This window comes from Pogoniulus pusillus, chromosome 12 (genome assembly GCF_015220805.1).
Source record: "Pogoniulus pusillus isolate bPogPus1 chromosome 12, bPogPus1.pri, whole genome shotgun sequence".
In the NCBI taxonomy this organism is placed as follows: Eukaryota; Metazoa; Chordata; class Aves; order Piciformes; family Lybiidae; genus Pogoniulus; species Pogoniulus pusillus.
The window spans coordinates 15,003,758-15,030,358 of NC_087275.1; the positions used below are offsets into that span (position 1 = coordinate 15,003,758).

The 26,601-nt window shown below is 37.7% G+C and overlaps 1 protein-coding gene across 4 annotated transcripts in view; it reads left to right on the plus strand.

The window, feature by feature from the left end:
• The first annotated feature begins 2,095 nt into the window (after nucleotides 1-2,095).
• MAP3K7CL (MAP3K7 C-terminal like) overlaps nucleotides 2,096-26,601 on the plus strand; it is a 37,029-nt gene continuing 12,523 nt past the window's right edge. The window contains exons 1-4 of one of the 4 annotated variants that reach the window (XM_064152386.1): nucleotides 2,096-2,158; nucleotides 9,486-9,631; nucleotides 10,146-10,254; nucleotides 19,517-19,575. In XM_064152386.1, the coding sequence (XP_064008456.1) occupies nucleotides 10,185-10,254; nucleotides 19,517-19,575 (129 nt within the window). In that variant the 5' untranslated portion in view covers nucleotides 2,096-2,158; nucleotides 9,486-9,631; nucleotides 10,146-10,184. Of the gene's footprint in view, nucleotides 2,207-7,408; nucleotides 7,460-9,485; nucleotides 9,632-10,145; nucleotides 10,255-19,516; nucleotides 19,576-26,601 lie in introns of those variants that run through there. The other 3 variants (XM_064152385.1, XM_064152383.1, XM_064152387.1) reach the window with 3 other exon arrangements.

A 26,601-nucleotide genomic window follows, 5' to 3' on the forward strand; every position in this document is an offset into this window, starting at 1 on the left:
GAAAAGGGAAAAAATATTCACTGCAGATCTAATTTGGAGATTTTCTTTTGTTCTTGGATTATTGTGGATGACTACATGAGAAAATATAATCAAATCAAAACCAGGATGTCCTTTGGGGCTTACATGAAGGTGGTATGGAGAATCAAGATTTTTTTTAAAATTTCTTACAAAATTTGCTGTAGCAAAGGCAATTTCTTGAAGTGATTAGGGAGTTTTACATTTGTATGCCATACTGGTGAACAGTCAATATTAAAATAGCCAATAGATTTTAGATGGGTGCAACAGTATACTCTTCTGATTGAATTCTTAGGTTGTCTTCAAAGACTCTTTTACATGAGATGATAGGAGTAGGGGGAATGGAGCAAAGCTAGAAATGGGTAGATTCAGACTGGACGTTAGGAAGAAGTTCTTCACCTTGAGGGTGGTGAGACCCTGGAGTGGGTTGTCCAGGGATGTAATTGGAGCCCCATCCCTGGAGGTGTTTAAGACCAGGCTGGATGAGGCTCTAGACAGCCCGATCTAGTGTGAGGTGTCCCTGCCCATGGCCGGGAGGTTGGATTCTATGATTCTATGGATGTATTCTCAAATGTGTCCTCTAAGGGGCAGCATTGAAGAGCAAGTCTCTATGAATAAGCAGCTGCTTCTGTTCATGATATGCAGTAGATGTATGTAAGTGGTTACTAAACAGTGGTTATTCTGTGTTGTCTGGCACAAAGAGTGTTCGAAGATAACCACTATGTCTGAGAGTCATTACTGCAAATCTGTCAAAACTCCTGCTTCAGTTTAAGTAGTAATAAAACCACTGACATTCTCTCCTGTGGAGTACTCACACAAAAAAGCTGAGTATTTTGCTTTTTTTTTTTTTTTAAGGAAACTGATGGTAGAGCAAAATACAAAGCAATTTTCATTTCTTTTTTTGTGAGAAATGTCAATATTATGTCATTCCTAGAAGCCATACATCTGAATAATACTAATTAGATGTCAATTCTTTCCTGTCAGTAGTGCACTTAAACAGTATTGTGTGGGTGATTTAATATGGGAATATTATGGAATATTAATATCACTGATCTAGTCCTGTGCATCAGATCACAAGAATATCCACTTCTTCCATATTAAACTCCTGTGATGAAGAAGAGCATGACATTAATTTAGAAAAAAATGGTAGTGCTTCAACCTTCACTTGCAGTCAGCCTCAGGGGCATGGACATCTTTTAGGAAGAACAAAGTTCAAGTGCTCTTTTTCTTCTCTGCAAAAGAAGGAGTTTATTGTCACTGCCCTACTCCTGTCAGTGCCTCGGTAGAAAATTGGTACAGTCTTGTTTTCTGGGCAGGAGCTGTCCCTGGGTAAGATTGCTTTTGGAATTGTCTTGTATAAGTAATCTGTCAGAGCAAGACTTTTAAAAATTATTGTTGTTGTTGTTGTTGTTGTTATTTTATTTTTCTACTGTGCCTTTATAAAAAGATAATATCTTTAATTTTGCAAAAATGTAGTATCTTTCACTGGAAAAAGCAATTTTGTCTGCGTTTGAGTTCATGGGAGAAAGTGGTGTGAGCATCCATCAATAAAGAGCATGTGTATCAAAGATGCGCAGGGGTTCAAAACCAACTACAAACTGGGGGGCAGGTCATAAGTCTAACACTTTTTGACTTTTAAACCATAATAATTTCTCATTTAATATAGTTCACTCTATGGAACAAGATAAATTCATGGACACATATCCTATCATTGTGTGATATTTATGTGCCCCATACATCTACTGCACTGCTGAATTGTCTGCTCTGCTCTTGTTGATTACAATATCATGTATTTTCTCTTCAGGAAGGGAAGTAAGATGAATATCTGGAAGAGATGTGAGGACTTCCTGGACTATACTAAGACTCTTTTACTAATTAAAATTTTAGACTAATAAATATTCTAGCATTTATGATTTCTAAACTCCTCTATGTTTGCAGCTGATGGTATTAACTAAGGCAGTTTCAGTGCTCAATCAGCAATGAGGTTTCAAGTATGAGCAAAATACCAGCTGCTGCAGGGATTTTGACACATTCTTCTGTATGCTGATTTCTTCATTAGAGCATCAAAGCTTCATGAGAGTGTGGTGACTTGAAAGTCTTATGCATCTGTCCATCAGAGCATGATGACCTCAGCCACTATCAAGTGAGGCTGTAATGTCTTGTAGTATTCCCTTCAGGTAAGTTAAGTAAGGTAAGTTAGACACTCTCTTAGGGAATGGCAAGTCCAGCTGAAATGCAATGATTAGCCAACTTTTACACAAATATGAGAGAATATTTTTATCCTAGGACATATTGCTTGTGGTTTAGTGGCACAGCTGTAAATCAAATCAATGCATTGGATTTAAGTGTTTGTGAGAAAGTGCTGGTGTTTCCAGTTTGCATTAGCCAATGCTTGCTTTAAGCATTCAGTTGTTGATCTCCCAGTGAATTGCTGCGTACTGTCTATCTGTATCCTCCTTCATGATTCCCTGCTGAGATGACCCACCATCATGCTTCCTGTAATTAGTTTCTAAAGGTTATTTCCAGCTCTGCTGATGTGAGTGAAACATGTAGGTTTGCACCTGTTGATTTCTGACAATAGTGACTTTTTTCCAGTAGTATTTCTGACTTCAGCTTCCTTCTTATTATTCATGACAGAGATACAGAAGGATCAATGGCAGCATCATATCTCAAAGGTTTCAATTTCCTTCCTCTCAGCAGAATTAGCTTCCCACAGTTTCTGTCTAGAGTTTGCTGTGGAACTGATGGAGTTTTTCCACCAGTCAAGTTCTCAAATGATTCAAGGAGCAGTTATTTCCAGATGGTATTAAGGCAGGTGTAAAAATTGTTGAGTCAACTCCTGTAAATCCACATTACCTTGACAGGGCAATTAAAAAATTGTTTCTCTAAAAAATTTCTTCCATTAGATCTGTATGATTCTTTATTAATAAATTCAGCTGTTTCTTATGGGCTATTTTTTAAGTCAGTGCTCAGTATATGTTTCACATTGGTTTTAATGACTTCATTTAATCTGACAGAGTTCAGCCATTTATGTGTATAGAACTTGGAAGAAAGTACATTATTTTACCTGTGTTATAATACCACTTAGATAAAGAGAGAGTACGTAGTATGTAAGAACAATAATGAAGTGCTCTGTTGGCTGCTCCAGTTTTCAGGACTTGTGATGTTAGGTTGCGAGTGAGGTGCAAGACTAAAGACTTTATATTTGATCTATACCTTTCTGTTATCTGAAAGACATAAAAGAGGCCTTCATCTCTGGCTCTGAATTTCTGGCTGTAAAAATTGTAGTTTGATTACATCATATTGAATGTTCTTATATCACCTAGGATACCTGCCTCTGTAGTAAAAAACACTTATCTACCCTGTTTCCTTCAGACTGGAAATGGTTCTTCTTATGGATTTCAAGAAGAGATTAGGTCAACAAAGAGATCCTGTATTTGTAGCTGTTGTGAGGAAACTTATTCAATTACCATGGCAGATAAATGGAGTTTACTGTCTGGCTTTTAATATTTGCCAAATTCTGATCCATGCAATCCAAGTGGTAGTGAAAATTCTAAGGGTAATGTGGAGTTAAAGGATGTGACTCATCAATGTTTCTGCTCTCAAAATTGATTCTCCATAGTGTGGTGCAGCTTCACCTTGATCAGCCCCAAAATCAGTAAAGGGGACCAAAACCTCCCCACAGTGGGATTTTTAACAACATTTGTTACAGAAATAAGTTAACCAGAAATTGTCAGAAATGAGATTCTGTTTGTACTCAGAGCTCTCTGTAAAATGAATGTTTTGCTCTGAGTGTGGTTTTAGGCAAAGCATTTTTATTGCTTTTACATTTCTTCTTGAAACATCTTCCATAAACTAGAATATTTAAAATGTATTTTTAAATAGGCAACTGGCAATCCGTGAAACACCATTTTAGTATCAGTGAGGTCATATGCTACTAAAATACTACTTATACTAGGAAACGGAGATTAATGAAAGTAGCACAGCTAAAAAAAGGGAGGGCAACAGGTGTTTTGTTAGATAGCAGATATTAGTGTTTTTTCACATCTGTAGAATAACCAATATTTCATCCTAAAAACTGTTACAAATTTGCATGTTTCTATTACTGATTATCAGTTAAGTCCCTGTGCTCCTGTGATGGTTTGGGAGTGACACCTTTCCCCCTCCCGCCTGAATTCACTAGACTCAGCTGGCTGGAGTTTAAAGAATGAAGCTTTATATTCACAGCTTAGCACAATATACAAGCAGATATTTGCAATATATTACAAATATTTACAGCTATATACAGAAATATACAATTTAGAAGTAATACAGAAACACAATACCCCTCCCAGAAATCAGAGTGCCCAGGAAGGGCTCCCAAACACCCTTCCTCCTTCTTTCCACGCCCCTGTCTTATCCCAGAATCTGCCTTACGTGCAAGGTAAGTTGGAAGGATTGGCAAGAGGGGCTAGAAGCAGAATGATTAGTTGGGTTACACAGATCCAAGCAGATGGCAGAAGCCCAGGGGGAAAACACAGACACCAACTGACTCTGACAGGCTCCAACAGACTGTCTTATCTATGCTTGTGTCCTTGGTTTTATATGTCTCAGCAAACCTATGAGTGAAGTAGATATCACCATTGTTTTCACAGCCTATTAATCTAATTTCTCTCATTAAAATATTCCAATTAGCTTCAAACCAGCACAATCCATCCCTGTCTATTTCACTTAAGAGTTCTGCTGAGAACTATCTGTCTAATCTAAACCAATAGTTACAATAATGAATGTTACAAGTTTACTTTACACATCTTTCTGGCTATCTCGGTTGTAGGTGATTCAAAAGCTCAGAAAACAGGAGGGTGATTGAGCCCTGTAACAGGTTGCCCAGAGAGGTGATTGAGGCCCCATCCCTGGAGATATTCAAGGTGAGGCTTGACAGGGCTATGGGCAACCTCCTTATTGGGGATATCCCTGCTCACTGAAGGGGACTTGAACTATATGACTTCTAGAGATCTCCTCCAACCTGGGTGATTCTATGATTCTGTAAATCATTCACCCTGGTGTTTCAAATTTAATGTTCTGTATGCAGAACACCATAATTTTATTGCATTTTGAAAGTATGCTACCTTTGATAAAGTAGCAGTTTCATTGTGTAAAGCACAGAACTGATATTTGGTGTCTTAGCACATGATCCGTAGCTTTTGGAAGTAGCACACCCATTTTAGAAGAGGAGGGTGCATAGTAAGTGAAGTATAAGTGTTTTCACTTTCTTTTGTAAAATGTGTATAATATACTAAATTTAATTGGAAACACTGACATTCAATGGATAAAAACCATACAATTATTACAAAGTTAGTTTTTATAGATGTGCATGCTCTTTAAACAGAGTTCCACCGAAGTATCAGTCTGGAAATGTGGAGTGTCAGAGCCATCTGGAAAATCACCCCTGGGTTATACACACATCATTTCTGTACAAGACCCTTGCTGTCATGGCTATTGAACATTTTCCATGTCTTAAGATTTTATGTAGAGAGGCTTTTTTAGACTTATTGTGGTGGCATGTAATGAAGGCATTCACACCATCTAAATATCATCTGTCCATACAAAGCAGATGAGGACCTTAAGATTTGGGGGAAACCCTGGGTCCGTGGAAACTTCAAGGGGAATATTTTTAGTGAATTCGCTAGAGCCAGGATTTTATCTATCTTGAGAAGAATGCTTTAACAGAAATTGGAACTGGGGCTGAAGATCAATATCTAACAGAAATTGGAATTGGAGCTGAAGATCAATATCAGCTGCTGATGTTATTTAGCTGTACAATTCGCAGTAATGATTGTAATTATAAACAAATATCTCACCCTCCCCTTCCAAAGGAGACATGTAGAGAAGAATCCTCAGTCCTTTCAGAAACACATTAAGGAAAAATGTTCAGCATAGTCAGAAGGGCAGCCCAAATTTTCACTAACTCTTTAACTGCAGTTAACTGAGCCAGTTTAGAAGACTGCTTCACCAGATACCTTACTAATGGTGTAGCCGTCTGATACTCTCCCATGTCAGTGGTGGGGAAAGGCAATGTAGGTAGAGCATCTTTTCAGTTTAGTAGTTTCAAAATACGAAAAAGGTCTTTTGAGGCCACAAGGGCAACTGTTGGCTTCCTGAGATTTGCACTGATTACATCAGTCCTGGGCTAAAGCCAGAAGGTGAGAGGATGAGGAAAGATGAAAATCTGACTTCACATCTCTATCTGTCCTGAAACCTCTGTATATCTCAGCTGAACCAATAGAATCTAGCAGTGTGCCTATACAGGAGATTTGTGTTGGATAAACCTTTTTGATTTGGAATTTTAAAAATTACTTTAAAATGCATTTTGAAATGTAAAAGGAAAAGAATCCCCTTTTGAAACAGAGGAAAAATAAGTATAAAGATATTCTGTACAATCAATCAGTAACTGTACTGCATTTTTCTCCATTTGTTTTAATGACTATGACAGCACTCAATCAAAGCAATCATGTAGGCAGTACAAGTGTGTGACACAGCTACAGAAAATAAAAGTTTAAACTGAACAAATTAATCTCTCTTGTGATAGTTCAAGATTTATCTATAAATTGTGTGTCTGCAGTTTCAAAACTTCTAAAAGCTATCTGAAATGGCACTAAAAAATCCTCTGAGTTCAGGCAAATCTCTTGATTTAGACAGGTTTAGCTATCACTGCCATCACCAACTCATCTATAAATAAATCCATTTTCACAGTGTAAGCGTACTGTAATTTGCCCATTGCCTCCTCAGAATTGCAGGACGATCATCTGCTGTTAAACAAGCCCAGCCAGACTAAAGCCACAATGAATCTAGCCTAACATGCCAAGCCTATCCCTTGTTGTTAGCTTTGATAGTTGCTGCTATCATTTGATAGTTCGCTTGTAGCCAGTCCAAGTTGGCAGTGTCAGCCCAAGCTGATTGGAGCTGCAGACATTTTTGCTGACTGGAGTCATGCTATCTTTGCCAGTTTGCTGGAATAGACACAGACACTGATTGGGTCATGCTGAAAACATTCCTGTCCTGTGAAGCAAGTCTGTTTGTATTTTAGGTTTGCCAGGACTAATGAATTAAAAATCTTGGGCTTGCCACAGTTTGCTGCTTAATAATGCCTGTGACAGAAGGATTTTTTCCTCCCTGAAGCATGACAGCATCATAATCCCTTGTCACTGGCAAGGAGAGGAAGGGAAAGCAGAATTGTGGAGAAAAGCGGAAACGGGTGATCTTTTGGGACAGCAAAGCCTATGGGAAGTGCAGGTAGCAGCATGTTGCTCTGACAGCTGTCTCAGCTTCTCAGACCGTGTCAGTTTGTTGCTATGTAGCAGGTGCAGCCTTTTCTTTTATTGAAGCTTTACTCCATAAAGGCAACGACAAGCCAAGGCAGTGGCTGGCCCTGGATTATACAAGTGCAGACACTCCGCTAAGTGAGGTAAGGCAACAGGTGTGAAAACTGAACTAAACTGATAGAGCTATAACAGCACTTAATCGGAGCTTGCTGCAGATTCTTTTTTAATGGAGAAACAGCACCCACTTCTGTACGCAATTGTTCGGAAGAAGGGGACTGCTCGTTAAATCTTGTTAAATTCCAGGTTGCCCACTCTCATCTCTGTCTGCAGAGATAATGTTCTTCGTGAGTGGAGAAAGCAGGTGGGGAATTGGGGCAGTTGGTCTCTGTGTTTCCTGTATCACCTCGTTTGTACACAGGCTCCTTCCATACTTCTCTGTTCCCTTTGATTGCTTTTTTGTGACAAAGAGCTCGAGGATTCCATACAAGAAAGAGTGAAGGGATAAATGTAATACAAAAAAATTGGATAGCAAGGTAATTGCTTTTTGTGAACTGGAATAAAATGAAAACACTCATCATTGCTTATTGGAGAGATACTGATTTTTGCCCTCGCATAGTAGGTGGTTAAAAGAGGCAATTTAAACATTGCAGATCACAAACTGTGTGACTGGGCTAAGACAATGAATTTACTCCTGGCAACATTGCTAGGGCAATTTTAAAACCTCTAGCAGAATGCATCGTTTTAATTTCTTAGGCTATGATATGAAATGTTAAGTGTACTCTTATGTGGAACACCACTTAGATAGTAAACAGATGTCAGGGGAATGTATACTACCAACACAGAATGATGAACAGCCTTGTTTCAAGGATGTGACTGTCACTTAAAATCTTTTTGTGGATCAGTAATTACTTTTTTGTTTGTGGGTTTTTTTTAAACAATGAGATGTTTTAGATGTTTCTTATAAAGTAAGGCTTCGGGACGGGGGCGCCGAAGGAGATCAATAATGCTTAGGAAAAAAAAAAGTTACTTTGCGGAATGCAATGCACTTCAAAGTAGAATATTTCAGTTGACTCCAGGGGATCTTTTCCTGAGTCCAAAAACAGACTACAGCAGTTTAGTTGACTTTTCTTCGTCTCTGTCCAATAGATAAAAATTCAGGGTTTGGTATGTTTTCATTGTTAGCAATCAGGAATAAAGAACAATCATTAATATCCCTTACGTATTAGTTGAAAGAGGTAATCCCAGCTCCAAGTCAATTCTGTTCAAAGTAATTATTTTAGAATATTGTTATTATTTTAAGGAAGGATCGTGCACTTCAAACAACATTTTAAAATGTATCATTGTGCAGAGTAACCATATCACCCTGCTAGCTAAATATTAAGACAGATGTAACAAATAAAAAGGAAGTGCTGAAATTAATGGGTCAAAAGAAAATGTGACACCGTTCCATTGATTGCAAGGCAGTGATGCCAAGAAAGTGTTTGATTCCCTTGTGCATCACCAAGGAATATTATAATCCTGAGATACTGTTCTGTTGTATTGATTTTCTGAGACTGACAAATAGTTGAGTGCAAATTAGAATGAGTTGTTGGTACTTCCATGCAATACAATAGCTACTTTACTGAAAAACTGCTGGACTGTTGGCTGTTGTTTTCACTAGCTAAATGTTGTGTTGTCTATTGATACAGCTTTTAGTGTATTCATTCAATTTTTCTGAAGAATTTGGTTTCTAATTGACTGAGTTTTTATGGTAACCTAAAAGCTCCTTTCATAATTGTCCACATAGTTGGTATGACTACAATGCACTCTGGATAGCATAGTTTTCAGTCCTAAAATAACTTCTTTATGGGCAGATCCTTTGCATGCATAAAGTATGATTGACTTCACGTTCTCCAGTACATAGAACAAATCTGTGAATTTTAGCAGCTTTGTGTTAGGTATACAAGGCAGATTAAGTTTGCATTCAGCTATTTAATAGAATTTAACCAAAACTGTTCATTCAGAAGATTAACTGGACATAACTAGAGCTCTGACTATAACTTTGCTGTGTTGAGAGATGCTGCAGTTACACCATTACAGATTAGTAATTAGATTAGCCATTTCTATTGCTGCTCAATGATTCTTCAGTGCACTGCTTGAAGTGAATCTAGCTGTTTTCTTAATGGACAGGGTTTCATCTCAGAAAAAAAGGCTTTTTGGAGTGGGTGGTCTCAGAACAAAGACCGAGGACTGAATAAAGTCTCCATCTGGGAGTCAAACCCATGCAGATAGACCTCTACATCTGCACAGAGTTCCACTGAAGAATCACCACCAAGGTTTGGAGACCCACTAGCTTTCTGACCATTAAATGTGTGACTATCAGGCATAGTTTGACTGGGGGAGTATGGGTGGAAGGTAGGAGGATGGATGCCTCCTCATTGACACCATGTGGAGTGGTGTGCACGTTTCCAATCACATGGCAGGCTTGGGGTCATGTTACTCTCAACTCTCCACCCCTTCTTCCTTCTTCACCTTCAGAACCAGGCAGCATTGCCACGAGTCAAGGCTTGCTGAAGGGGCAATGGCGGGGAGCAAGCAGGTGAGGAGAGGGGAAGCTTCCTTTGCCATCATTCTTTCTAATCTGTAAATAGCAAAAGAATGTTTCTGCTCTGGATTTCACTTAAATCCTTCATAAATGGAAAAGTGAAATGATGCTCCCTTGACTTTGATTTATAGGCATTGCTTAGCTAGAATGAGAAAGGTAGCTGTGAATGCATGAAGAGCATTAAAACTCATTTGTTGAATGGTATCATGTGCTCTGTATTAATTATATTATTTATATAATTGCAGCTGGAACAAACAAGTAAAAGCATTGACTCAAGTGCCCACATGATCACCACTGCCAGGGTACCTGCTGATAAACCAGTGCGAATTGCCTTCAGCCTGAATGACTCCTCAGGTACAGTTTAATTTATGGAGTGATCCACAATGAAATAATTGCTTTTAAATTTTATGTATTCTTAACAGTGTTTACAGTATCAAATGAAGTCCAGTGTTATGGGTGGATTTGTTTTTCCAGAGTGATACCATGTGATTGATTTTCACGTCTGATAACTTTTAATGTTTCCATTAAGAACCTCCTTAAATTGTCAGTCTGGTGAGTTTAGTTTAGATTTTAACTTTCTTACAGTGGTTTGTGAAATATACTTAGGGCTATAATTAACTACTGAATTTATCTGCATATACAATATGTCTAACTTTAAGGAATTTAAAAATAATAAAAGTAAAAGGACATTTTGTGCTGCGGATGAAGCTAGAGCAGAAAGAGACTTTCCCTTTAGCATGAAGGTTGAAAAGTGCCACATGTGCCCAGCTTGGTGAAAGGTTTCAGGAAGTGGATGGCCCACGTGGCATGTTCCCTGAGAAAGCAGCAGAAGTTTCATTGATGTTTGTCCTGTCAATTCATGCTGACTGAGCATTAATTTCCTCAAACATACCATGTACATACATGGCCTTTGGAAAAGATTGATATAATTAGTTTGCACATTAAATATTATTAAGGTCCAGAGACCTGTTGCCAAACAGTACAAGTCAGAATGAAATAAAGTAAATCAGCAGCTGGAAAGCATCCTTAAAAAAGTTGGCTATGCTGTTGCTAAAGGTGAATGCCCGAAGCCAGGGCTGAGATGTGTATATGGCAGGAAATGAAAGGATCTCTGAAAATGATAGCTCAAACCCACTGCTGATGGGTGTTTTACTGGATGTTTTGCATTGTAGGATAATGTAAAGCAAATTCCTGAGCTTTCTGTGAACAAAAGTCTCAGCTTGAGTATGATTTTCTCATTTAAAACATATTTTAGAATATACATTATCTTTTCCAGGTAATTTTTGTGTGATGTATTGCAGGTACAGGCCTGAAATAGAATCTCATTCCCTAAGAAGGGAATTTAAAACCAAACATCTTCATATATTATTGCACATAAAATTCAGCTCACAAAGATGAGTGTCAATGTAAGACTGAGACAAGGAATGTAAAGAAGCACATGTGGCCATCTGTATACCCTTTTTCATAAATTAAAATAATCTAGTAATTACATTCTTATGAAAGAAGGTAATAAGGAATCATTCTCATCTCTCAAGATATAGTAACATGGTAATATTTTTACAGGAATTATGGGTCTTGGAGACAGAGTTAAAAGACACAAATTACTGAAAAAAAAATCCTCATGTGAGACACTGAAAACAAGTCAAGGAAAGCTGAGACCATGGGAAAATCAAAGAGGGTAGAGTGGTTTGTGATAAGAGACGGCAATAGGAAATGACAAGGTTGTGAATAGCTTGGAAGAAGGGGACATGAAAGGCAGGAAGCCTAGCTTCCTTAACATTGCATCATATTTTATTTTTACTTTTCTATCCTGCTAATAATTACAGCCTCTCTCTTACTACTAGAGAAATAAACTTAATTACATGAAAGTAATATTTTTCTGCTATCTTTTGTTGATCTCTTCCAGACTTTTTAATCTCTTATTGCACATAGATAAGTCTTCCTGCAGTATGCACTCCAGAATCTCTTTGAGTACTGGTAAAACTAAATAGTTGCTTGTAAAGTGAGTGCCATGTTCTCCTCTGCATCATATCCCCTTGGGGCCTACCCAGGAGGTGTAAACCTACATTCTGTTTTACTGCATCATAAGGATTCTGCTCTTCTTAGTGGTAATCCTGGACGTGGTTATTATATTTGGTATATTTAAAGAAGGCAAATGAAATGAACTTCTATCAGGTCTGAAAATGTTGATCTAACAGTAGTTGAATCAAGAAAGTACAAATAAGTATTTAACACTTCCTTTTTTTAAGATGAGCTGCCAATACTTGAAGGTAGACCTTCAAGTATTCCACATTTGGGTTTTTTTTCTCCTTTTTTTTAGCATTTATTTAATGTTTTTTATTCTTAACAAGGATATTTGTTTTCAGTTCAAATAGGAGTTACCTGCTTTAAGTGTGATAGTAAAGCATCAGGTGAGGCTTACATTGGAGATTAGGAAAAATTACTGCAAGAATAGCCAGGCTCTGGAACAGGCTGCCCAGGGAGGTGGTGAAGTCACCATCACTGAAGGTGTTCAAGAAACATGCAGACATGGCACTTGGGAGCATGGTTAAATGGCCATGGTGGTCTGAGTTTGACAGTTGGACTTGATGATCTTAGAGTTCTTTTCCAACTGAAACAGTGTTATGTACTGCTGCAGCACATACAAAAAGTTCTTTGCTTGGGCCAAGTAGTGAGGCATTCTGTTTGACTTAAGTTTTTCCTTAAACTCTGGGTCACTGGAAAGGGACAGTGACAGATTTCACCAAGAAAGGCTGCATTCTCCTTCCGGGAGCTGTACAAATGCTTACTAGGAGGAACTGGCAGCACAACTAGATATAAAAAGGGGAAATGGAATGTTTCTTCTGGGTGGCGATTATCTCACTGGCTAGGATTGCAACCAAGCACTGGGTGTGAAGAGCAGCAAAACTGGTCCCAGCTCATGAGAAGAGATTACTTTGTGTTAACTGAACTGCCTTATCTTAAGTGTACAAGAAATAATTTAGTTTTGTTATATCATTCATCAGTCAGCACTTGATGACTGAAATCTTGGCCAGCTTTGACAGTATTTGTAATGTGGAAGCAGGCTAACCAGTTCCTTAGAAGTCTCGTCAGTGGCTGCTATATAAGAAGATAGTTTTATTGTGTATCTCTTATTTCTGTATATGTGTACTTATGCCTGTCTCTTTTACTCAAATTCACTAAGCTGGCATAAAACATGGGTTTCTCTGAGTGTCTGCACACTACATTGCACTGTTTTGAATTAAGGTACCACATTAAGTTGATGAATTTAAAACATTATTTTAGCCTATTTTATATCACTTGGAAACTAATGCGAGTTAAATTAAATATGGTGCTCCAAAATTTAAGTAATTGTTCCCAAATAGGAAGTTCATTGTAGTTTAACAACATCCCTTTGATTAAAACAATGAAATTCAATATGCCCTAATTCAATATGCCCTAATTATTTACTGAACATGTTAAGACAGAATTATAACAGCAACTTTCTTAAATTTAGACAAGTGGATTTGTTTTGTGTAATAGTTCTAAGGGAAGCTTTATAGGTAAGCATCTCTTCACCTTCCCTCCCAGACTAAAAGCTTGAATCTTGCCAAAAAGTTCTGGTAGTGACATGTTGTGGTGAATGACTGGTTTTGAAATTGCTAGTAGCTTTTGACTGAAATTAGCCTAGCTCTGGTAGCACTCTTCAGAATAAACACTAATAACAAAAGCAATACATCTTCTAACAAAACTGGTGGTGGAACAGTGCACTATTTCTGTAAGCATAGCAGATGACTTAGTCCACTTCTCTGTACACCTTTTTTTATCATAAGAACTGTAAAGAAAATTTTGCTTTTATACTTCATCATGCAAGACTGTTTGGCAATGACTGATTCTTCAATACAACAGCAACCTTCAGATCTCTTTTCTATCCTCATTTTGGTTGTAGCTGGCCACAGAGGCTTTCCAGCAGATAATGTATCGCTCAAAAATCAGTAGGGATTGATAAAATGTGTGGCTAAAATTTATAGAGCTAGTTTCCTAAAACTGCTCTCCACCTTCAAGTAAGTGTCTTGATCTTTGGGAAATTAGAGAGGAATTTAGGTGGAATACCCTCAAAGGAATAGTGGCTGTGCATCAACAAAGGATGCTTTAGGCTTAGGTGAAGGTATATAGAGTTTTGCACTTACCCCTCTGTTATGGACCGTTTCTATTTTTGGGAGGCCCACAACTCTTATTATTGAGCAAGCCTTCATAGCCTATTCCTGGGTCAGGCTGTGACCATTCCCCACTATTTTACGAGTGAGGTAACTGTGAGGTTGTGTAAGGTCATGTCAGGCAGGGCTGTGAATAGAAGCCCGGGAGCTTCACACAGCAGTGCCAAGTCGCAGTCACTTAGCCACACAGCCTTCCAGGATGAACTTGATGAGTCTGTACTTCTCTGTTGGTAAGCAGGGCTCGGACTTCTAGATCCAACTGCCCTCCTAGGGCCAAGAGTGGACCCCAATACGCAGCTTGCCAGTGTTGTCCTGCTGCAAATCACAGTGCTTGCAGTTGAGTTTGAGCACTTTTCCTGTGCGAGGGCTGATCCACTTACAGGATAACAGCCTACTTATGTTACCAATTTAATTCTTTAATTTAAGAGGAAGAGATCTGAATACACTTACCCACTCATGTAAGAGAAAAAAATAGCACATGATTGTATAATTAAAGACTGGATCATAACTCATATAATTAAGTCATATATTAAAATAAAAATAACTCATATAATTAGACTGGATCATAACTCAAGGAAGCAGAGCTGTGATTGGCATTTCCTAAATTTTGAGTGCTTGATTTAGTGACCTTAGTGTGCTTTAAACACATTTAAATTTTTATGTTCTGTTTCTGTCCTAGTGAAGATCCTAGATGAACTGTAATTTGTGAGTTTGTATTACAATTAAATCAGATGTTGTTCCTAAAGTATTTGTCCATTAATTATTGCCCACAGTTCAGCTAAATGGAGCAGCCATATATGAAGGAACTTCATCATACTAGATGTTGTGTCAGTCAGAGAGCAAAGTGTGAGAAACTTTGCTCATTCATCTACATGTGGAGGTCTGGGCTGTTGGAATCTTCAGATGCCCAGAACATGTTTAAATAAATGAAGTTTTCAGAGAGCATGATTCATTCTCAAATGTGCCATATTAGCATATAGCAGAGACTGAATACATCAGGACATCACTGATAAGTTGCAGGCCTTTGGTATGAAGAAAACTAGTCTTGATACAGTCCAGCCTTCTAAATCAGATGGCTTGGGTCTCTGTGCCACATATTAGAAGACCCTCTCATATTTGTCTTAGTAAGTGCTACCAGCAGAGATACAAGAGCTCACCTAGGCAGTGAAGGCTAATCAGCTTAGCCTTGCTGTCCTTACACAAAGGTGTTCATCATGCCATTTCAGCATAAAGATGCCTTGACTGGGCACCAAGCTTAGAGTGCTTGTGGTTTTTGTTGTTAGTTTTGCTATAAGAATGGTCAGAGGGGCAATTTGTTTCAGCCCAACTGATGGAAAGCACATGGAGGAAGTGAGTTCCCCAGAGAGTTTCCCTCAGATGCTCTTTGTTTTCAGCAACAAGCAAAGCAAATGTATGAACCTGATGAAACAAACAGAAGACAAGCTACTCCTTACACCAAGTCTTTGGTTAAAAAGATGTCAATTATATGTTCATCCTGTAATCAGGGTACATGTCTTTACCTTTAGTGCACTTTTAAATATGGACCTTCAGTATTATTTTTGGAATCTATGGGAAATCAAGAAGTGGTACTCATTTAGAAATCATGCTATGGATACTTGTCCTGAATTAACACAGGTCACTCTCACAAGCCCTCTTCCCCCCACACAGATGGGAGGGAAAGTAACACAAAAAAACTGCTCTAGGTCGAAATGAATATTATAACAAGATAACACAATGTGTAATTACCTCAACCTATGCATAAAAAAAGGTGCAGCAAAATGCAGAAGCAGTAGCAGAAGCCAGTAACTCTCCCACCTTGTAACCTGCAGCCCACCCAGCAGAAAAAAAAACACAACAAAAACAAAACAAAAAAACAAATCCCAGAAACCAGGAGCAGCAACCAGAACAGGAAGCCTCTCATGTTACAACCTGAACTTCAAGCCTCATGGTGCTTTGCTCCAGCTTTGCTCCAGCTTTTCATTTTGAAGCTGGCATGACAGCAGCATGGTAGCAGACTCAACTCAGCCTATGATAGCACTTTAACTTAGGTGGCTGTGATGAAGTCCCTAGTCTGATTCTTTGGCATCACGACTTAGTGCTATTGAGTTTGCTGGGATGGCTGTAACACTCAAATGTATGTTTTTCCTACTTTCTTATTTTCTTCTGATCAGAATCTCAGCTCATTTTCAGGTATGGCAAGTTGTAAGCTCTAAGTTTTGATTTGCTTTGTTTTGTTTTTAAATAAAATATGTTTTCAACAACCAGTTTGAATTATAAATCCTTTTTCTTTACAAGTGACAGGTAAAGGAGCAGTGAAAGAGTGACCACAGTCATGAGATACTATTTGTTTATGCTGAAGAATCAGACTGATTATTTTCATGGCTTTGTGGCACAGAAATGCCACTAACTTTATTATACAAGTGGTCTTTGATTATATCAGTGTTTCCTTATAACAATGTGAGCACTCATTAAATATTTATAATATATTGAGAAAAGGAGGAAAAGAGAGATTTCCAAATTCTGTTGCCTAGTTAAGGAGATCTAGGATAGAAAAGAACAAATGCAGGCAGATGAGATAGTGACAAGTTTTGAACTGCTGAATATTTTATTTGACATGTAAGATATTTTCAGTGGTTTGGGTTTTCAGAGTAGTAGTTTTTTAAAGATAGAAGAAAATATTATTTTGTCTGATGTCTTGCATAAGTATTCAACCCAGTATCCAAGCTCGTATGGGAAATAGGGTTTCTTTTGGCAGAAAATGCAAGAGTTTGTATCTTTCTCCTTGGCTTTCTGGTAACATCCTCAAAAAAAGACAAGTTTTATGAGGGAAATGGTTGCTGTCATTTGCTTTCTCCTTGTGTAAAATCTAAACATGTTTAGTTTTTACCGGTTGGTTTCTGTTGTTATTGTTGTGGCTGTTCTGTGACAGTGAAATGAAGACTGACCTTATGCATTAATTCATTTCACTGGAACCTGTGGGGAAAGGTTTGGGGGTTGGGTTTTTTGTTTGTTTGTTTGGGGTTTCTTTGTGTATGTGTGTGTGGGTGGTGTTAGTTTGTGGTTGGTTTTTTTTGCTTTTCTTGTGGAAAACAAGTTAGCTGTGAGGGTGTCTGTTGATTTTTGTAAACTAAATACTTCAGTTGAGCCTAACAGAATTAGGAACTCAGAAAAATTTAAAGCCACTGAAGTCCACAACTCCTCTCTATGATGTTCTGCACATCAGATGATGATTTAAACAAATCTTAAACTAGCACAACTAAAAAAACCCTAGCAGCTGTTCATTAGATGCTAGGGCAGGCCCATTATAAAATGTACTATGGTATGTCATAATGGTTCGGATACCAATATGTTCTATTTTTAGTACCATTGACTCAGTCACTTGAGTTCAAAAAATAAGCAGGGAACATCTGTTTATTGAAGGATTTCCTCTATCGTAATTTCTCTCTATATTCTATCATTTTAAAAGTATTTCTAAACTTTTTTTTTTAACTGATTGTGCTCTGAATATTCTGACACTGCGTTAACTTTGTGGGGTTTTCTGTTTGGTTGGTTTGTTTTTTTTTAAATAGCCAATGCAGTGAGAAAACTATTGGCTGGTGTTTCTTTAAAAGTCATGTGTTTGCTTTTGCTTTGTTTTTCTTCAGTTAAAGATGTTCAAGGTCCTTCCTTAAAGCTACTCTACTGAAGACTGTACCGCTGGAATTGTCAAAACAAATAGCAGCTTAGCTGCTGTCCACCACTCTGGCCCAATATCTCTGTCAGAATATTTAACAGCTATTCAGCCAAATATTTGTAGAGCAGCTGTACCCCTAGTCAGACTGAGTCCTATTTCATTCTTCCTTTTAGCCTTGCCATATGATTCATCTTTCTTCTTTTAGAATATTGGTCTATTTTTAAATATGGTACAAGAAAGCAAGAGCAGATTAAAGGTAAACATTTGTATATCAGTGCAATGTAATTCTATACAATTAAAGTAATTTGAGGATTTTCAAGAATTGGCATGTTTAGGTCATAGTGTGAAGAAATAAATTTGGGAGGAGAGTGGGTATGACTTTTTGATTATACTCTCAAGACCCCTACCTCATGAAAATACAGAACTTCACTTTGTTTCCTGAGGAAGTACAAAAGCTTTTGGTTTTGCCCTCTGTGTCACAGTGTTATTTTTTTTCTTCTCTGAGTATCCCTCCCTAGAGGAGCCGAGTTCTAGCTAAATCAGTTAAAGACTACAGCTGTATGTTAGCCAATATGTTTCTTCTTCATAGGATAAAGTGACTTTAGTTTTTCTCCCAACCTACCTTGCTGTATGACCACTGAGGACAGGATAAAAAGATAACCAATATTTGAGAAATAATTAAATTCCAGTCTGTGCTCTTTAAGAATATCCAGAATCAGCTTTGAAACACGTCTCTTTTAATCTTCTTGGAATTCTGTTGTAGTGTACAAGTCTGCCAGCACAGAGCAGGTTGCAAGCTCTGATCTAGGTTAGCAATTTTCTCCTACAAGAACCATCCTTGCTTAATTCTGACACATTAGAAACAACTGACTCTGTAAGAGAGCTAATAGTAACCTTCTGTTCGCCTCCCGTAGCCTGTAGTAAGATGCATAAACATTCACCACAACCCAGTACAAAACCAATGGTGTGAAAGTCACCGAGAAAGAAATATTGCAGTGGCTAGCTGTGACGCTACCAAGTATGATTCATGTTTTTGACCACAGTCCAGCTACTAGTGGGCAGGTGTCCACACCACAACACTGACGTAACTGGCAGTCTGTCCCACCTTTGCTGGAAGCCTGTACTATAAATAAATAAATAAATAACAACATGGTTTGGCTTGTTGTCATGAACGGACTAGCTCCAGTTCCTAAAGTTTGTTATCTGCAAGTTAAAGACATCTCTGCAGAGGGGCAAAATTTGTGGTAACTTACCCATTTTAATGCCTGTGTAGATAACAGTCTTCTAGTGCCACAGTTGCCAGGCTGGCTTGTGTGTACTTGTGGTTGCCTTTATGTGGTGGGAGAAAAGATTTCTATTATTGTGGTTCAGCCCTGGTAAGTAATTGTATTGTGATGGGAAAGATCTCTTTCCCTTCATTCAAATATGAACTCTTTGGTAGTAAGGCTGCTGCCCTTGGAAGGTTCTTTACTTCACAGGTTCCACTGTGCTATCTGGCTGTTTTATTTTTTAATCACTGCAATATAAAATAGGCTTCCCATCTCTTCAGCAATTCTCTTATTGCAAACACAGTAGTATTTTCAAGGAGACTATTAGGGTATCTCAAGTGCAGAATGATAAGCAGTTGCAGAGGTGTTGGCAGGATCCCGAGATTGTGAATATATGCAATGCAGAACTACATTAAAGAGATTATTTGAAATGCCCTTTTTGGTAGGCATTGACTTTTAACATCATGTTTACCTTTTAGATGATGCTTCTTCTGAAAACTTTCCTTTGGCATTTCCCGAACTAGATCAGCAGCTGCAGGTAAATGTTTTTTGTTTGTTTGTTTATATGTGTTTTACTACACTTCTACATCACATTCACTGTATTTGCTATGAAAAAAAAGCTCTGGTTGTTATACTAAAGTAAAAGTTTTCAGTGGTGCTTCTGTAATCTATTACATTTAGTAAGACTGTGTATTTCCATAGGAAAAAGAAAACATTGCCCTTTCAGAATTTGCAGGAAAAATTGATTTCACATGTTTAATCCAATTGCAGTCTGGTCCAATTTGTCAGCGTAGCAAAATGGGACCCTGATATACTGAACCATCAGATAAATGGCAGTTGATGGCAACTCCATGGTGTGCTGGGCACAGAGCCAATTCTGTATGCAGGGATTATTTCCCTTTCCTCCGTGGCAGTTCTGGAGTGTTTGTTGGCTTTTGTAAACTACTTCAGATCATCTGTTTCCCAGGAGCATTTAGACATCCTCTGATATTTCAATATGAAGGCAGTTGTTTCCTGAGTGTAAATTGAGAAAGGCATTAGCAGCCCGTGTTGTCCAATGATGTCATCCTTCCTGTCCCCATCAACTAGTGAGACAACACTGGAGGACTGCTGACTTAAAGGAATAAGTTTTCTTTCCTGCTGCTCTCGTCTAAAGGGTGACTGAGAATGACAGACACTCTTCTTGCCTTTAATCCTGAGAGCAGAGGCAGGTTCCTTAGGATTAACTAGGAAAGATTAAAAGAATTAATAGAAATCTAAGATTTGGGATGAAAGGAACAGGGTAGTATATTGGTCTCTTTGCTCCACTGATATTCCAGTACAACAAAGACGGCTAATACTTTTTTCTCTCAGAAAAATTAAGTTTGAGAAAAGCAGTATTGTTTCATGGCTAAAGTACTGAACTGAAAATCAAGAATCTGCATTCTGTTTCAAATCCTGTCAGTGATCACACTGTGTGTCAGTGATCACACTGGAAGAGTTGCTTCATCCATCTGAAAAAAATCCCTGTCTGAAAAGAGATTTGTAATTTTGACCTTTTTTGTTAAAGATCATTAAGATCAGTGGGTGAAAAGTGCTAGATAAGTGCAAAGTATGATTAGCGTTACTGTTGTTGCTATATATACACAAAGTTGCTAATGTCAGGTGTAGGTACTTCATAGATCAAGAGATGATTTTTTAATTAGGACTTTTATGACCCATTTCTGGAATGCAGAATGTACTCTAAACATGTAACTTCATGGCAGGCTGAAATTGCTCCTCTGGAAGCATTCAAGTCTGATGGATGAATAGTAGCCCTCCAATAGAAATTTAAGCATATGCTAGAGCAATTCCACTAAGTACACCCTCTTGGTCTGTTAAGTACCTGACATTTTTTCCAAAAGACCCTTCCTGTACTCTCATGATCTCAATGTGATAACAAATTCAAAGAAGCAATTGAGAGCTTTGATTCAGTTAGTGTTATTTTTATCATCCTTCAGAAACTTTTTTTTGGTAATATTGAGGTAGTTGATAACTTGTAAGGATTATCTGGCTGACTCAGCCACTTGACAGTGTAATCTTAGTGGTAGTGCCTCAGCCTTTAGCTTTTCAATCTTGCATGCATTTTTATTCTTACATGTCTTTACATTTGACCAGAGGCAGTTGAGTCTGAGATGATGCAGATGTAATTGTGCATTTAGTTTTACCAATGAACGTTTGTATTTCCTTGCTCTTGTCAGTCCAGATCACAGTGTAAAGTTATAATCATTTCATGTAATTAAATGAATTATACTACTATAACATTTCAAAGAAGCAATAACTGTATCCGAGTTATAATTCACCTATTTTCATTTTCTTTTTGATTCCTTTTCTAAATTGCTATAATCCAAACTGCTAAGGGTGTGTCAGCCCTATATAGCATGTGTTTGCAATTTATATTAACAGAACCTTAGCAGCTTTGAACCAGGTAACTGCTGTATTACAGTAACAAAGCACAATATGGGCTTCACCAGGACCATCAGAAGTACTGAATGGTGGTGTCTCTTGTCGTTTTCTCTATCCCAGTTAGCTAATACAAAGAATCTCACATTAAGTATCATGTAAACAAACCCTATACTTAACTATCATAGCAGCTTGAAATGCTTGAATTCATAAGAATGCTGGGACATATTTTAGTAATAAAAATATCACTTCTAGACCCACAAGATTTTCATCACCAAACCATAAATACAGTCAAAAGCATTTGTATTTTGAGAAGCAAACTATAAATGCAAGGTAGGCACTTGAAAAATTTTAAAAAGTAATAACTTTCTAGGTTTCAAACATACAAAGGAACACTATTAGCTGATCTTCAGGTTGGATTTTGAAATCTATGTAAGTTCACAGAGTGACTTGGAAAATCAAAGCCTTAGAATTTTTTGTATGCAAGCAACAGATCACAAATTGAGTACCAAGCAATTTGCACCTCTGTTTTAGGCTTCAAGGCCTTCTATATGAGGCCTTGAAAGACAATTGGCTGTTTAAGCAGATTTACCCAGTGTTCCAAATTTTCCTGCCATAACTACCATACCCATTCCCTTGGCACTGGTATCCAATGGCAGGGCAAAGTTCAATGCGGCCTCTCCCTGACAGGATAATAAACCCTGCTGTCCAAGCACCAGCACCAGCTTTACAGAAGTAGAGGCAGAATTGGCTGGAAAAAAAGGTACTTCCAGGAGACCAATTGGAAATAGCTAATTATCTGTAAGGACTTACGAAGGACAATCCTAGTTGAATGTTACAGCTTCTTTCTTAAGTCTAAAGATGAGCAGTCTAGTGTTCTGATTTACTAGCTAGATTTAGACAAAAAATACTGTCTTTTCCAATTGCCTTTTTGAATGTTAAATTCATTTCTGCTTCTCTGAGAGGAGGCAAGTCCCAAGAAGCAATTTGTATGAAAATCTCTAATTTTAAAGTTTTACTTTTTGATTTGTTTTCATTATTATTATTTATTTTTACTTAAGAAAAAAGAAAATTAATGTATGGGCAAGCAGACACAAAAGTCTTATATATAAGAACAGAGCAGTTTAAGCTGTATGCAGGAAAAGTTTGTCCTTTTTTGCAGCTTCAATACTGAAAAAAAACCTACAAAGACGTTCCTGATATGCTACCAGTGAAACAAAGGTCATATTGATAAACCTCTTGCTTTCAGTTCCGTTAGTTTGCAGTATTGGAAGTTTCCCTCCTGCCCTTGTGTGTGTGGCATCGGGGGTAGTGCAGCAAGGGTAGGCTTGCTACATCTGTCAGTTTACTGTTGGAGAATGTTAACCTCTTTGCCTTCTGTAAAAGTTGGACAGGACTTTGGAAGGAGCTTCCTTGATTAGCTGCATAGTGGGTGGTGGCCACTCTGACAGGCATGCAACTGCAGGTTATCTGCTATATTTAGACACCTACATCAGCATCCAAGGCCTTCTTGTTTAGGGCACTGAATATAGAGGAAGATATCTAGTGTTAACTACCTGCGTTACTACGCCCTGTGAGCTGTCTAAGCTGTCTATCCTTTTCCAGTATTTCCTGTGACTTGCTCAGTTCATCTCTTCTCCATCGAAGTTTGGGAGTTTAATCCTAAAGAAGGAAGAACACAAGTCAGATATGGATGCACTGGGCATTCTAGTTTTTTATCATCCCTTATCATGAAATCTTGAGCTTGAGAGAGGCATTTATGTCATATTTTGTACTACAAATCTGTTGGAATCAATGGGGTTAGATGACCATAAAATTGCTGCAACAGAGAAAAGGCTCCAACCATTCATAATATCAGTTTGTTAAGGGGTAGTTTCTCATGGTTTAGTGGAAGTGTGTATACAAAAGAAGCAACAAAAATATTATGAAAGGAACAGTTATGTGCAATACAAGCATTTAGCAGAAACCTTGTTTACTCTGGAACTTTAATAGTGGAACTCTTGCTTCTACTGAATGCAAAGACTCTTGTTAGACACATGCAAATCATTTTAGAAAGCTTAAAAGTGTACTGTGTTTCCAAAGCCTATGCTGTATCTTTTAAATATGTGTTAATTGCAAGAGAATTCCTAGAGTACTGTGGAACTCCATAATTAGATTTGATTGCCTATGAACTTGATAAGTCTCCTGTAATGCTACTGTGATAATTATGATCTTGAATTACGTAAGACATGGATGTTTGCAAAGTCAGAACAGCATGCTAAGGTTAGAAAATAATAGAAAATCATTCAAGAAAGAGAGCAAAACTCTCAATTGTTCTCATCCAGTTGACTTGAATTATTTGAAGAGAACTGCTTACTTTCATAGCTATGTCCTAGGCTAGATGTTTGAAAATGGGTGAATTGTTCCAGTTGCACAATAAAAAGTAGCTGCAATTTTTGGTTGGAAAAGCATGGTTTCTTTCATTGTAAAAGAGTACACAAGGCCATATAATGAATATGGTTCAAATGTAAAATATTGACACTGAATGTTCTGGTTTTCAAGAATAATTTAGCTAAAAGTTAACAAATTTACAGAAAATGAGATACCAGTCATTAACTAGACTATTGCTGAAGACTTCTAGGTGAGTCTGCATGCCCAGCTGTGAAAACCATAGCATACAATTTGTTTTAAAGACTTTCGCAGGATAAAATGTTGATTTTTTTCACAGTAGAGCCAAAAGGTAAATGTAAACAAACAAAAGTGAATTTTAAAAGACTCCATTTTAAACTTTTTGAATGCTTGAATGACTCTATCAATTATACAACTTTTGTGCATATGGAACACGGATAAGATAAACCACACTTTGTCATGTGGGTGGCGCAAAAAAAATTACCAAAGAATATCCTCTTGTGTTCCCCAGAAACAGTTTTAATTAGAGTAGCTCCTTCAACCTTTCTTGAAAACAAAGAGGGTGGCTCAGGCTCTGTGTCTTCAAGAACTGCCATTGCATATCATCTTCCAACACCTTATACATCTGAGTTCCAAACAAAAATCTGAATACGTGGTGGGTATGTCTTGTAAAGATGAGCATACACACGTGCAGCCTATAACAAGATCTCTTGGTGTTTACTTGCTGGATTATGTAGAAGGTTTGTCAGTGTCACAGTGAATTATTCAGCAAAGCACGAGGCAAATTCAGACCTTGTTGAAAGTGGAGCACAGTAGGATAGACCACCAGTACGACTAAATGCTATGGGCTTTATAATAGCTTTGTGAACAAAATCAGAGATGCTGTGTGTGCATATTTTGCCGGCACAGGAAAATGAGGGTGGATGACCCTGAAGCCTGAAATAAGCAGGATTACAGTAGCAACTGTTGCCATTAAATATAACTTTCTTTGGCAGAGGTGTTTTTTGCTTATGTAGCAGGTATGTTTTTATATGTATTAATTTATAGATGGGCAAGATAGTAACAAGCTTGGTCTGTTTTAAGGAAGCAAAAATAATATGGAGACTGCAAACTTGCCATTATGTTGTAATTAATTGCCTGAGGAAGCAGCATACCTTTACCAAAGAAACTAGTATGCAGACTTCATGGATGGAAAGCACTTTCTGCTGGGAATTACAGTTCTTCTCTGCCATGGGACTACCAACGGGCTAGCACCTGCAACAGTTCCCATGGCCTGGCCACAGGATAGAAAAAAAGTCATTGCAGGTGGAATGGGAAGCAGAGAAAGACTGCCTGGATAAGCTAAGGAAAATGGAAATTTTGTCTAGGATGGCTTGGAGGAATGCAGCTTTATGGAGACATAGGTCTTGGAAAGTATATTAGAATCCTCTGAAAATGCTACCTGTTTTACCTGTGAGATGTAGAGAGAGCTACCATTCAGAAGATAGTGCTGGCAAATTCAAAGACTCTACAAACCTGTCTTCAACAACACCAAACTGGAAATGACAAAAATGTTTCTAATCCTTGGTGATTCTCTGAGTCTTACAGCTGAGACAGGGACTTCATTTTTTTTAAGATGGAACTAGGCAAGCCTATGAATTACAGGATTCCTCCCATTCCTATCTAGTTGAATATGGCCTAGTCCAGTAGCAGTTACTATTATGTTATTATTTTATTTTCTGTGGGACTATATTAATATTGCAAATATTTGCTGGCTACTTGGCACATGTAAGTTTTGCTTCTGTTTCTGCATTTATTTGTAAGGAGTTTGCTCTGCCATCTTATGAAAATGCTTCTGTTGGTGGGAACAGATCTATTGCTAATTTTCTGCATTCTTTTTATGTCAAGTAGGCTGCTAGACATGGGTAAAATAATTTCTTTGTGCTTTGATGTTAGCTTGCATTCTCTGATGGGCAGCAAAGAGCTTACTAGGTCTGTATATCTGTTTTCTCTTGTGATTGCAGTAGAGGTGTTTGTTAAATATGAATGCATAATTCTGTTTCATGTCCTCCTGGCCAGAAATTACTCATGGACATTCTAGGTACTAACTCTAAAATTTATCTTTGAAATGTCAAAATTACAAAAGAGCAAACCCAAGTTGCCCAGTCATCTAGTTGCATTAAAAAGCAAATGAACAACAAACAAATAATATTAGTGAACTGACTGCATCTTTTATTGCCAGTTTGAGTGGTAAAATATCAATATATGAAAAAATGCCACTGAAGAGGAAACAATGATAGGAAGGGGTTTAAAAGTCAGCAACTGGTTCTAAGTGGGAATTAGATACTAAGTCTCAGCATGACTAGATAATTTTTAGCTCTCTATATATATCTTTTGAGTGGGAAGCTGGAATATAGAAACTGAATGCTGCTTTAATTTTTAAACTGTTTTAAACCAGCTAGATTTTCAGAAACTGAGCTGGAAGCAAAAGCAAGGGTTTTCTTTCTTCTGAAGTGTCGCTATTTGGGGACTTTCCCTGAGTGTCATTCAAAATTGTTTTATTGTGACGCATTTGTTGTTTGCTGCTGTCTGGTAGATACCAGAGATGCTACTTTGGCTCACCCTCGCATTCTTGGATTAGAGCACTGAGACTTCTATATTCCATCTTGTTAAATTTATGCTTATTATTTGGGTGGTTATATGAATGGTGCTATTGTTTATCTACATTGAAATGCAATTACAAGCCCGTTCCTAGGGACCATATTCATCAGGTAAA